The sequence below is a fragment of the Prunus persica genome, chromosome G1, assembly GCF_000346465.2.
Source record: "Prunus persica cultivar Lovell chromosome G1, Prunus_persica_NCBIv2, whole genome shotgun sequence".
NCBI classification, from domain to species: domain Eukaryota; kingdom Viridiplantae; phylum Streptophyta; class Magnoliopsida; order Rosales; family Rosaceae; genus Prunus; species Prunus persica.
Window position 1 is genome coordinate 6,184,171 of NC_034009.1, and position 12,824 is coordinate 6,196,994.

Below are 12,824 nucleotides of genomic sequence, written 5' to 3' on the forward strand. Positions count from 1 at the left end.
GATGATAGAAGAAGTACTTCAGGATATGCATTCACACTAGGATCTAGTATATTTTCATGGGCATCGATTAAGCAAAACACAGTGGCACTATCCACTGCAGAAGCAGAATATGTCAGTGCTGCTGAAGCTACTTCCCAAGCAAAATGGCTGAGGTTTGTACTTGAGGATTTTGGAGAAGAACAAGTTGAAGGAACTCAAATCATGTGTGATAACACATCAGCCATAGCAATGGCAATGAATCCAGTTCACCACCAGAAAACTAGACATATCAGTTGAAAGTTCCACTTCATTAGAGAAGCTATTCAAGCAAAGGAGATTGAACTTATCTACTGCAAAATAGAAGATCAGATTGCAGATATTTTAACCAAGGCCCTATCTAAGGAGCGATTTGTGTATCTAAGAGACCTACTTGGTGTGAAATCAGCTCAAGGGTTAGAAAGGAGTGTTGATGTGTAACCCTTAAGCTGAATGCCTTAGAGCCAAAGTCACAAAGTCTCTTCTAATTTCATTTTATAAGTTTTTTTTTTGTTTGTTGATGTAATTTGAGCCTTTGGATCATAGTCCATGTGGTCTCTTATCTTGCCTAGGATCTAAGTGTCAGATTATGACAAGTGGGATCATCTCATAGGATGATAGGATCAAAGGCTAGGATTTAATTCCCTTGTAAATCAATTAGAGAAGTAGCTCACTTCTCTCACTCATACGAATATACATGAACAGTGGAATATGATGAATAGTAATCTGAAGCTTTTCTATTTTTCTAAGAGCAACGTTCTCTTCCTTTTACTCTCTCTGTGATCTCTTCCTTCTTCCCAAAACATCCAAAATGCTGAAAACATTGAATTCTAACATCTGTTTGGTCAAATAATGGACTTACCTAAGTGTTCTTTACTTTGAGCTTTCTGTCTAATGAATTCAATATCTTGTCATGTGTAATCTAAATTGTGCTACCACAGAACATTTGGGAGATTGTTGAATGCTTTTTATAATTCCATTGTAATATATCTCCAGATTAATGTGGAGTTACGCTTACGGGATAACAGCTATTTTCTGCATTTGGATTGGGTAAGATGTATCCCTCTCCCCGTTTGCTTTTTGTTTTCTGCAACTTGTTAATTACTTCTTGACCTTTTCTGCATTGGTCTGCAGGCTTAGTGAATATCGTTATAGTGGCTGTCGTGGTTGTAAAATGGCAGAAAAGAAATCAGAAAGGTCCCGACTTTTGGACACTCACAGTGGACAGGTTTCTAAATGACATGCAAAGAGAGAAGCCCATCAGGTTCACTTCTCAACAACTTCGGATTGCAACTGATAACTTCACCAACTTGTTGAGTCAAGGAGGTTTTCGAGCAGTTTATAAAGGGATATTTAATAATGGAACCCTTGTAGCAGTGAAGGTTCTAAATGGGAGCTCAGACAAGAGAATCGAAGAACAATTTATGGCAGAAGTTAGTACAATTGGAAGAATTCACCATTTCAATCTGGTCCGTCTTTATGGCTTCTGCTTTGAGAAACACCTCAGAGCAATTGTTTATGAGTACATGGGAAATGGATCGCTTGATAAATTCTTATTTCATAGCAACAAGGACTTAGGATTTGAAAAGCTTCATGAAATTGCGGTGGATGGGGACAGCGAGAGGGATTGCTTACTTGCATAAAGAATGCCAACAACGAGCAGTCCATGTTAAAGTATAAATTGTTTCCAGGTTCTAAATCGTTAGGTAGCCAGGTGTAAGGCTCATATGCCTTCACATTTTACTGGACTTATTACATGTCCTAGATTCATGCCAAGTGTACAGCTCACAGGCTGGTACAATTGTGTAAGGCTGAGTCGTTTTTGTATTGGTTGAAATATATATTGATAGTGGAATGAGATCACACAATGAGTGTGTGTATAATTACAATCATTGCCTAACAGATTCTCTCTCTCTATCTCAACGTCTCTCTCCTTTTCTCTCTGCAACATTTCTTCATAAACTTTCTGTGCAAGTAAACCTGCTACTCTGAGAAATTCCAACATGGTATCCAGAGCCCAGGTTACGATATGAGACTGGGCGTCATGAAATTGCAGCAATCCAGTTGAGGAAATCTCTATCTAGTCTGACATGGCTGGATCTGGGGAATGGGTGAGCTTCGTGTCCCCATCTTCAATTGCAGCAACTATGATTTTTGGAGAATAAAGATGTGCACGATATTCAAATCTCACAAGCTGTGGGATATGTTTGCAAATGGGTATGAGCAACCTGTGAAGAAGGAAGAAGGAGAAGCTCTGACTGCAGCTCAAAAATGATAAAAATAGAGTAGAGCAATATATTATAGCCGTTTGTATAATGGGGAATGCTAGCAACCTTCTCTCTAACCTTCTCATTTAGACCTTCTCCCTTTTATATGTGTCATTCTCATTGCACTTAAAACAATGTCATTAATGCATTATACAAGCTAACTTTTGCTTTCCAAGTTTACCCTATTCAATTGATCTAAAAATTTTTTTGACAACTTTCTTACCATCTTAATAAAAAGTTTTTTATTTTTTTATTTTAACGTCAGTTATTTTTTCGGTCTTTGCTTCTTGTTTGTACAGGTTCTGGTTCTCCTCTAAGCCTTTTGCCACATTTATCTTCATGACCATTAGAAAATAATAAAAATAGAGTAGAGCAATATATTATAGCTGTTTGTATAATATAGATGTAGACCACTCTTTCGTTTTTCTTTTGTTAATCTAAACTATAATTTATTTATTTTTTTTCATATTGAATTCGATTTTGGGATTTTTTATTCTTTTGCTTCTATATATTTTATCTCAAGCCTATGTTGTTAAGGGATATTTTGGTTTATTTAGTAGTATAAAAAATGCAAACAAGCAATTTCCTTTATAATAATAAAAATTTAGTTTGTAAACTCTGTACCATTGGGGTGCTTACGGATGTGAATGACGTCTTTTTTATATATAAAATAGAAAATTGGCATTTCTTTTGTGTTATAAAAAAAAAAACAAACGTTTCCTCCGTTTTAAAAAGCAGACATTTTCTTTATATAAAAAAAATTATGTTAAAAAAAAAAAAACTTTTTATTAAGATGGTAAGAGAGTTGTCAAAAAAAAAAAAAGATTAATTGAATAGGGTAAACTTGGAAAGCAAAAGTTAGCTTGTATAATGCATGAATGACATTGTTTTAAGTGTAATGAGAATGACACATGTCATGAGGAAAAGAGAGAAGGTCCAAAGGAGAAAGTTAAAGAGAAAGTTGCTAGCATTCCCCTACATATAATTGCCTTTTGGGTTATGTTTGGACTGCTCAATTTATTGGGAAGAGGACCAATCTCGGAAAAGGGTTCAAAGATACATTCCTCTCATTTTGGCTTATGAAAAAGGTTCAATTTATTTGGAGAAGCTAATTCATAAGTATTGCAGCACTCTTAAAATTCGGGTTCATCTAAATCATTACCTAGAATTTTTAGTTTATACTATTAGGATAAGGGGGTTGACGAAGACAGAGGAAGAGAGAAGAAGAGAAGGATATGAGAAAGTGGGTCGAGGAGGGACAGATTTGTGGGGGTTGGGTTGAGGTCAGGGCAGGTCTGTGGGGTTGGGTTTGAGGTCGAGGGGAGTTGGGAGGTAAGGATTGGGTTGCGATGGTGGTGGGGTTTAGATCTAGTGGGGGTCTAGTGCGACGGATTAAGGGAGAACGAGGAAGAGATAGAGACAAGGAGACAGGGAGAGAGTGGGTTGGGGAGTCGGGGCTGGGGGGGTGGGTTGAGGGGTCTGTTGGGTGGATGTGGCTAGGGAAGGGGGTGGAGATGAGGTGGCTGGGGTTGAGGCTGGGGGATTGGGGATGGAGTGAGGTAGTCTGTGTTATCAATTTTTAAATTTTTTGGTATTTTTAATGTAGTTTCTTAATGTTTTTAATTTTATTTTTAATTATTAAAATATTTAATTATTTTTCAATCGGTTGAAGATTATAGAGAGAAACATTTGCATTGCTAGAGGGTGTAAGAAGCCAAGAATAACGAAATATTCCAAATATCTTTTTATTTGGAAAGGAAGGTTTCAATTGGATGCTAAAAGATCCAGAATTAATATGAAGCAATTGAAGATTCTATTTGAATTTTCCTCAATCAAAGGCTTGAATTTGAGGATGAATTCTTTCCAACCATGGGAGTCTGATGCAGGACATAGGGGTGGATCAAGATAGATATTTATCATTTAATTAGTTATTTCATGATATATTGTTATTTTCTTATTTATGTAGTTTTATGATATCTTTTATTATTTATGTGCGATTTTAAAATTAATTAGTTTACTTTTGGACCAAGTAGCCTTGGTGCCTAAGTCTTGTAAAGCCTATAAATAAGGCTAATGTAATAGTTGTTAGGGAGTATATGTTGATGATTAATAAAATAGTTTATTAGTGGCATGGATTTACTACGATATATGTGAGTTTGCACTAACCCTAAATTTCTGTGCATGTGGTTGGTGACCTGTGTCCGGATCCCGATCCCCATCAAAACCACCCCCCAAAGTCTTCACTGGTGGGCTCCATCACTTTACAGCAGTGGGTATTTGGTACAAATTGGGACCAAAGTCAACAAACCCCACACGGATTCAACCATTAGAATAGTTTCAGTTTGGTCAAAGAATGGACTTACCGAACTGTTCTTTACCTTAAGCTTTCCGTCTAAAGAAATCCATATCGTGTCATGTGTAATCTAAATTGTGCTACTACAGAACATTTGGGAGTTTGTCGAATGCTTTTTATAATTCCATTGTAATATATCTTCTGATTAATGTCGAGTAACACATTTGGGAGTCCACCACCGTCAGACAGTGGAGGAGACAGCACTTATTGCCGTAGGTTTGGGTAAGATCTATCCCTCTCCCCGTTTGCTTTTGTTTAAAGCATTGGTTGTGTTAATTACTTGTTGATCTTTATTTCTTTTTAGAAAAAAGCAACAATTGTCAAGTGCTAATGGCTTTTCATTGAGTTCTAAATTATGCAGTAGTCCTCTTAGTGAAGATCGTTATAGTGGTTCTCGTGGTTAAAAAAATGCCAGAAAAGAAGTCAAGTTCTCGTGGTTCGAGAAAGCCAGGAAAGAAGTCGGACAGGCATCTCTTTCCTTAATCCCGACTTCCGGGCACTCACAATGGACAAGTTTCTAAATGATATGGAAAGAGAGAAGCCCATCAGGTTCACTTCTCAACATCTTCGGATTGCAACTGATAACTTCACCAACTTGTTGGGGCAAGGAGGATTTGGTGCAGTTTATAAAGGGATATTTAGTGATGGAACCCTTGTAGCAGTGAAGGTTCTAAATGGGAGCTCAGACAAGAGAATAGAGGAACAATTTATGGCAGAAGTAAGTACAATTGGAAAAATTCATCATTTCAATCTGGTCCGTCTTTATGGCTTCTGCTTTGGGAAATACCTCAGAGCACTTGTTTATGAGTACATGGGAAATGGATCGCTTGACAAGTTCTTATTTCATAGCAACAAGGACTTAGGATTTGAAAAGCTTCATGAAATTGCGGTGGGGACAGCGAGAGGGATTGCTTACTTGCATGAAGAATGCCAACAACGAATAGTCCATTACGATATAAAGCCTGGAAACATTCTTTTGGATGCAAATTTCTTTCCAAAAGTAGCTGATTTCGGTTTGGCCAAGCTCTGTAACAGGGATAATACTCATATAACCATGACTGGGGGCAGAGGCACTCCTGGTTATGCTGCACCGGAAGTTTGGATGCAGTTTGCTGTAACACACAAATGTGATGTTTACAGCTTTGGGATGCTATTGTTTGAGATCGTAGGCGGGAGAAGGAATCTTGACATTAATATTCAAGACAGCCAAGACTGGTTCCCAAGGTGGGTTTGGAAGAAGTTTGAGCCTGGAGAACTAGGAGAGATAATGGCAGTGTGCGGAATAGAGGAGAAAGATAAAGAGAGGGCTGAGAGAATTGTAAAGGTTGCTCTTTGGTGTGTCCAGTATATGCCTGAGGCAAGGCCTTCGATGAGTTTTGTGGTGAAAATGTTGGAAGGATCTGTTGAGATTCCTAGACCTTCAACTAACCCGTTTCAACACTTGATGTCGGATACTCCATACCCAACTGCACCTGTCTATGATACTTCAAATGGAACATATAGCACTAGCGCTTACGGTTCGGATCCCTCACAAATGGTAACTGGTACTCCTATCATGAAGAATCATGAGATTGAAATAGCCTCTACATAGGCAGGGTGAAGTACATTCCTCACTCTCTCTGTTCTTGCAATATGTCACGAAAACATGGTGCTTCTTCCTAAGTTCCATATAGGATCAATATTTCCGTGATTCCAAAATCAATATTATATATACAGCCACATGACTGTCTATATTGAATCGTTTCTGATTAAAGTTGATGGAAATTGGAAAAGCACCTTCTTTGTATTAATATAATAATATATATTCTTTGCAAACCTGCAAAAACATATAGCCATCGCAGTGTTTATTGCTCAAAATCATGCTTGCCTTAGTGAGAAACATTTCCTTTTGTTCTTTCGCATAAGAAGTTTAATTTGCAACTTTGTGAGATGCCGAGTTGTAATCTTCTAATGTTTCTGTTTGACGAGTCACGACTTTTATCTTCTAATGCCTTATCTGTATTTCTGTTCATCCCTTTTTCATCTGCAGGGTTAGGAGTTGGCCACGAAATTTTGCTTCTTGTGATAATGTACAGAATAGTACAGAATATTTACAACCTTTTTAGGAGAATTATCAGCCATTTAATAATATAAAAAACATGATTCATTCTTCATAAAATTGACATTTTAATTGTCATAAGACGACAATTAATTTTAAAATTCCATGTTTTACTAATAGACCATGATAGTTATTATATAAAAACCTCTGTGGTAAACAGCATCACATGACGCTTTTTCAATAAGAAGCAACGTCCTAGTACTTGAAAACCGCCATTTAATTGTGATGAAGATGAGCTCTATAACTTTTTTTTTTTTTTTTAATTTTGGGTAAAATTATTTCACTTCTTACTGCACAAACTAATGATTTTCTGTTCATAATGTTTTAGCATGAGAACTATAATCTTCAAATTTAGATTTATATATATATATATACAAGCGATATTTGGGGAGGGGAAAATCAAATCTAAGACAGATTCTAAATAAATGTCCTTAACTACCTGAGCTACAAATCATTTGCCTACAAATTTAGATTTCATCACTGTAAAGTTGGTTTTGAATTCGGTCTTGCTCTTAAAAGTCACTTGAAGTAGATACAAACCAGTAGTTCTACACTAGACTAAAGTCAAGCGCGTTCGTTGTTTAGTTCAAGTATGAGGCGGACTGATTAGGATTGGGCTTAGAGTTTTGGACTAGTTTGGCTTGGATTGGACTGGACTTTAATAAGTTATTCGTTACATTAAGTTGCGCTAAACTGCACTGAACAAACTCCTAATACTCCAAAAACCCTACGAATATATATATGAAATTACCCAATTGCCCTTATTCCAATTTGATGAGTACATGTCCGTGAAGGCAAAGAAGGTGGAGAAAGCTATGAATGAGGCTGGACCTATGTCCATTTTAATTGAATATATCAAGTCCAGTCCATCCGGATTGGACAAGAGTAGTTGGACTTGGAGTGTTGGATTGGGCTGGCTAGAACTAGACCAAACTTTGAGTATGTTGTTTGGTACTTTACTTAACTTTGGACTGGACTAGACTGGACCTCAAAAAAAAAATGCTTATTAAATTATTTAATATAAAAAATAGTTAATTCAAAAAATGCACATAATTAAAATTGAGAAAGCCCCATCACATACTACTTCTAAAATAGCTCAAAACATATCCAAATTTAACAAAGCAATTAAAATACCTATTTGGCTTTTGCCCATCAAAATACAAGTAGTCCAAAATATAACAAAGTAAAAGCTCAAAACTATGTTTCAACCACAAGATCTATGATCTCTAAGCAGTGTCGTCACATACTCGTACCTATCATCACCCTCATATAATGTCTTGAACACACGCACTTTTGCCGAATCAGTAAATAAAGTAAGTAAAGAGATTCTATCTTAAATAGAAAATTTCATCTTTTTTAACTCATCTCCAACAAATTTATAATCATCATCTGCATTATGCTCCTTTAAACTCTCAACCAACCTTTGTACTTTGGCGTCAGAGTTCTCCATCATACTCTCAAATGCATTGGCAATTCTTCCCAAACCATCAACCATTTTATTTCCTTGTCTTACCCTTTTGTTTCTTGATGATGATGATTTGGATTGAGCTTGAGTTTGATCAGTATGATGGCTCCCATCCAACTATACATCAGGAATGTTACCCTCAGATGCTTCATCATCATCATTTAGAACCATCTCAGCATGAGCTAAAGCAGAATTTCCGGTTGCACGGTCCTTGCCAAATACTTTTCAAAGCCTATCAAACTTTGTAAAATATTTATCTATCCACCCAACAGCATCACTATGCTACAATAATAATAATAATAAATTAACATTTGTTAATCCAACCAAAACATAAACTAAATTAGAAAAAACATCGATGCCTATTGTATAAAACCCCACACCTGCTAAACATGTAATTAAGTTGAAGACAATATCAATGTTGCTAGTAGTGGACCAAAAGTCCGTCCCTCTGAAATCTTAGCATGGTATCTAAGGTATCAAAGCATCCCCTATTTTCTATGTACAACCCCACAATGATAGTCATAGTCGTTATGGACGGTGGTGACTTGGCCTCTTTGCTGTGTTATTGCCTGGAGCTTGATGGGATGTTGCTTGGAAGCTCCAAGCTAGTTTACCAAAGTAAGCACGTCAAGAGAGAGAAAAAATATGAAAATTGACAAAACGAAGGGGACGGTCAGTGTTACCTTTTTCTTCCCACAATTAATTCACTGATGGTACATCATCCCCCAATAAGTGTTGATTAGGCTCATAATCAAGATCGTTTACTTTGAGTTCACTGACTTAAACAAGACGTTAACAAGGAGTTTAGTGGAGCAAATGACTTGTAGCTCAAGTAATTAAAAGTTTTCATTATTGGACTTGAGATTTTAGGTTAGATTTTCTCCTCTCTAATATTAGGAAAAACAAAAGTAAGGAGTTCAACCAAAATTTAGGAATGATCTCATTCTTTTTATGTATTTCCAAGATTTAAAAAAGCTGTATACCGGTCTTTCATAACGTTTAGGACATATTTCAGCAAAATGTCATTTATTTTTCAATAGATTTTCTTTTGGCAATTGCTATATCTTATTGGATTTCTTTTGGCATTACAAGAATTTCGTCGCTATCAACCTCTACATATTTCTTCTCATCATTCCAAGCAAAACCACTTTGGTTTAACATGTCAACAACAATACTCTAATCTTTCTTCAATCTCTTCAATTTAGAATCCAAATGGGGTTTAACTCTAATAGGTGTATGTGGGATCAATAATCTGAGTTTAGTTTCTACCAATTTCATCGCCCCCGCTTCGAATGTGCCGGCGTCACAAACTCGCAACTAATTCATCAAGGATATTTAATAATGCTTCCTCTTCATTGGCTTGTCATACATATCTATTAGCCTTACCCTTAGACATCTACATAAAGCAACAACCACGCATCAGGATGTTTATAAGAAAACAATAATAATAAGATTGACAACAATAACTTTATGGCGTTGTAAAAAGAACCAAAAATTTACAACTTACCAAATGCACTCGTGTGTTCAAAACTGCTTTATATTTTTTGAATTCTCCAGCTCTAATAATACCAAGGTCTGCAACGTCACCTGCAAATCTGTATAGGAGCATTGTTAGCCTACAAATTGCATGAGTAAGTTAATAAAACTGAGTTCCTTCCAGTTACCAATTTACAATAGATGCATCATGCTGAGCAAGTTCAGCTTCAAACTTGGCCACATATGCATCATGCTGTGGGGACTTCTCAAAACTAAAATCACCAACATAAAAAAAATAAAAATAAAAAAAACCACTTAAAACTGATACAATAAAATATAATCACATCGCCATATCAGGTAAAAAGGGAAGAAAAAAAATGTGGCAGGCAGCAGGTGATGTATTTTGTGTTTTATACAAAAACGAAAACGGCAAGTTCTCAAGTTTTCTAACGAAAAGGAAGAGAGAGTATTAAATGAACTCAGATGATAATCTGATCTTTAAAAAAAAACTTAAACTTTTGACGGAACAATCTAGATGCTCTTATGAAAGCTTAATGGGAGCAATGATATATCCTTTTCCAGACAATGTAAAAATATTTATTCATCACCTGTTACAGGTAAGAAAAATGAAAAAAATAATCTTGCAAAGGGTTCAAGCAGCAGGAAAAGGACCCTTTAAAAAAAATAGTGAAAAAAGCAGCACATCATGACATGTGAAACATCAGCGAGCAACTAACATATCATTCCACACATATAAATGACCCCAAATCAAAATCTAAAAAGATAATGCAGAATATTAGCATAATGAACCATCAACAAACAATCAAAGCGCCCCCCCTAAAAAAACCATAGCACTTGAGCTCTAATCCTGAAAAAAGAGATGGCAGTCATCTCAATATTTAACAATTAAATTAATAAAATTAAGAGAGAAATCTGATATCATAGATGAGAGTTGAGAGGAGAGGAGAGAGAGGAGATGATAGAAGAGAGAATCACACCTCCATAGAAGAAAAAAGATTTACAAAGGAAAGAAATCTACATTCAAAATGGCAGTGATGAAGTCACAGAGGAGGCTTTGAAACCCATGGTTTCTCTTGGGTTTATAATACCCCCATTTGCTGGATTGGTATCCCAAGCGAAATATCAAGCCCAACCAGTCCAAGAGTGCATTTAAGCCCATCTAACGACAGATAGGATTTTGGTCCATTTTAACTGGAGAAATCTGATCTAGTCCAGCCCACCAAACAGGACCGAAAAGTTAGAAAATTTCTAACAGCTTATGACAGATATAAAAACCCATTATTTAAAAAATAAAAGCAAAGTTGGAGTCGGTCTGAACGGAAAAAAATAATGTCCAAAAACGAATCGACCAGGAAAAGTTGTATGCACTTGTATTTAGGGGTGGGCATTTGAACCGCAAAACCGCAAAACCGAACCAAACCAATCCGGAAAAAACCGAAAAAAACCGTGTTGACCAAAAAAGTCAAAAACCGAGAAAAATCCAAACCGAACCGGTTCAGACCGGTTCCGGTTCCGGTTTTCCATCCTAAGGAACCGGTCCAATCCGAACCGGTCCAATAGAATTAATTTATATATTTTTTAAATATTATATATATTTATATTTGAAATTATATATATTTTCATACCTGTCAAATTTTGATTGGGTGTGTATGCTGCTACCATAGGTAGCGCACACACAGGATTACACCAAATTCAGATTGGGTTTTTTCATTCTTCGTTCTTTCCTCTCCTTCCCATTTAGTTTCATACTCACTCAGCCAGCCGCCAGCCAGCCGCCAGCCACCGATTCCAAACCTCTCTCTCAACCAGCACGTCACAGTCACACCCCTCTCTGCCGCCGCTCTTCTCTTAGCCTCTCAGTCGTTGCATTGCAGGTCAGATTCTCTCTCTATCTCTCTCCTTTTTTTTTTTCTTTCCCCAATTCAATTTTCTGACTCTCTCTGGCATGGCTGTGAAGGCCAGGTTTAGGTCTTCCAAGGGTGGTGCTGGGGTCTTGGAGCGCCCAAAGTTTGACCAATCCCAATTTGACCCTGCTACCCAGCTTGAACAAGGTACCTACTTTATCATTTATCCTTCAACTGTCTTGATTTTTCTCATCTGGGATTTTTGTTTTGTATTCAATAGTTGAGATTTGTTATGAAAAGGGGGAGAAAAACATATTAGAAAACCCAATTGCAATGTAGCATTGTACTGTACTATTCTTCTGCCTTATTTAATGTTGAAATTACAGGAGGAGATATTGGACGACTCAAGGACAAGAGAGGTATTGGGAGTAGGGATAGTTACAGAGTTTTGCTGGTTGATGATGTTCGCCACACTGAGAAATTAGGTAATTTCCTTTTCCTACATATACATGACATTGATATATACAACTCTACCAGACTTTTTTTACTGCAAGACTTAATGTACTCTTTGGTTTGGAAACAGTTTATAATTTAGTAGATTTATTTGGCAAATTTATTAATGCAATTGTTTATTTTTTACAATTGTACTAATCCAATTCAATTTGGCAAATTTTCGAAGTTGGCATTATTCTGCAGAAAATAGAAAACTCTGCAGCCTAGTCTATTTTGGATTTAGTCTTTGACTGGCTTCCTTAACTCGGAATTCGATGAATTTTTGATATGTTGAAGTTTTATATGTCTACGTGTGATCTGGAAATGTTCACACCATTTTGAATCAAAATGGATTTTTAATGATTTCCCAAAGGCATAGTGTTCCTGCCTAAATTGTTTAACAAAACTGAAGTTTCTGTTTTTAATGGAAGTCTTTGATTTTTTTTATTAGTCCAGAGCAGAATCATGATCAGAGGCTTTTCTAAGAGATAGAATTGTCCTAAGAAATGGATATATTGGTTTAACAAACCCAACAAGTGGAAGTGGGTTGTAAATCAAAGTGTTAATGTGAGTATGTTGATCCTTTGATTTTTTTTATGTAGATATTATGAGTTCATCCACACCTAGCACCATAGCTCCAACTACTTTTCAATGTTAGGAGGAATTTAATTTGGGTTGTAATGTATATTTGGTTGAATTTGGGTTGTATTTGGCTAGTAATTTATTTTGGAACTTATTTTGTTGAAGTTTGATTTAATTTGGGTTGTAATTTATATGTTGAAGTTGGATTGAA

At 36.2% G+C, this 12,824-nt stretch overlaps 2 protein-coding genes across 2 annotated transcripts; both read left to right on the plus strand.

Moving 5' to 3' along the window:
* On the plus strand, positions 4,513 to 6,518 carry LOC109949084 (rust resistance kinase Lr10-like). Its single transcript, XM_020563369.1, has 2 exons — positions 4,513 to 4,857; positions 4,997 to 6,518. Exon 2 carries the CDS (start codon positions 5,141 to 5,143, stop codon positions 6,224 to 6,226), a length of 1,086 nt encoding a protein of 361 aa, XP_020418958.1. The 5' UTR covers positions 4,513 to 4,857; positions 4,997 to 5,140; the 3' UTR covers positions 6,227 to 6,518.
* Positions 10,759 to 12,822, plus strand: LOC109949339. Its single transcript, XM_020564757.1, has 5 exons — positions 10,759 to 10,800; positions 11,360 to 11,569; positions 11,653 to 11,746; positions 11,926 to 12,024; positions 12,634 to 12,822. Exons 1-5 carry the CDS (start codon positions 10,759 to 10,761, stop codon positions 12,687 to 12,689), a joined length of 501 nt encoding a protein of 166 aa, XP_020420346.1. The 3' UTR covers positions 12,690 to 12,822.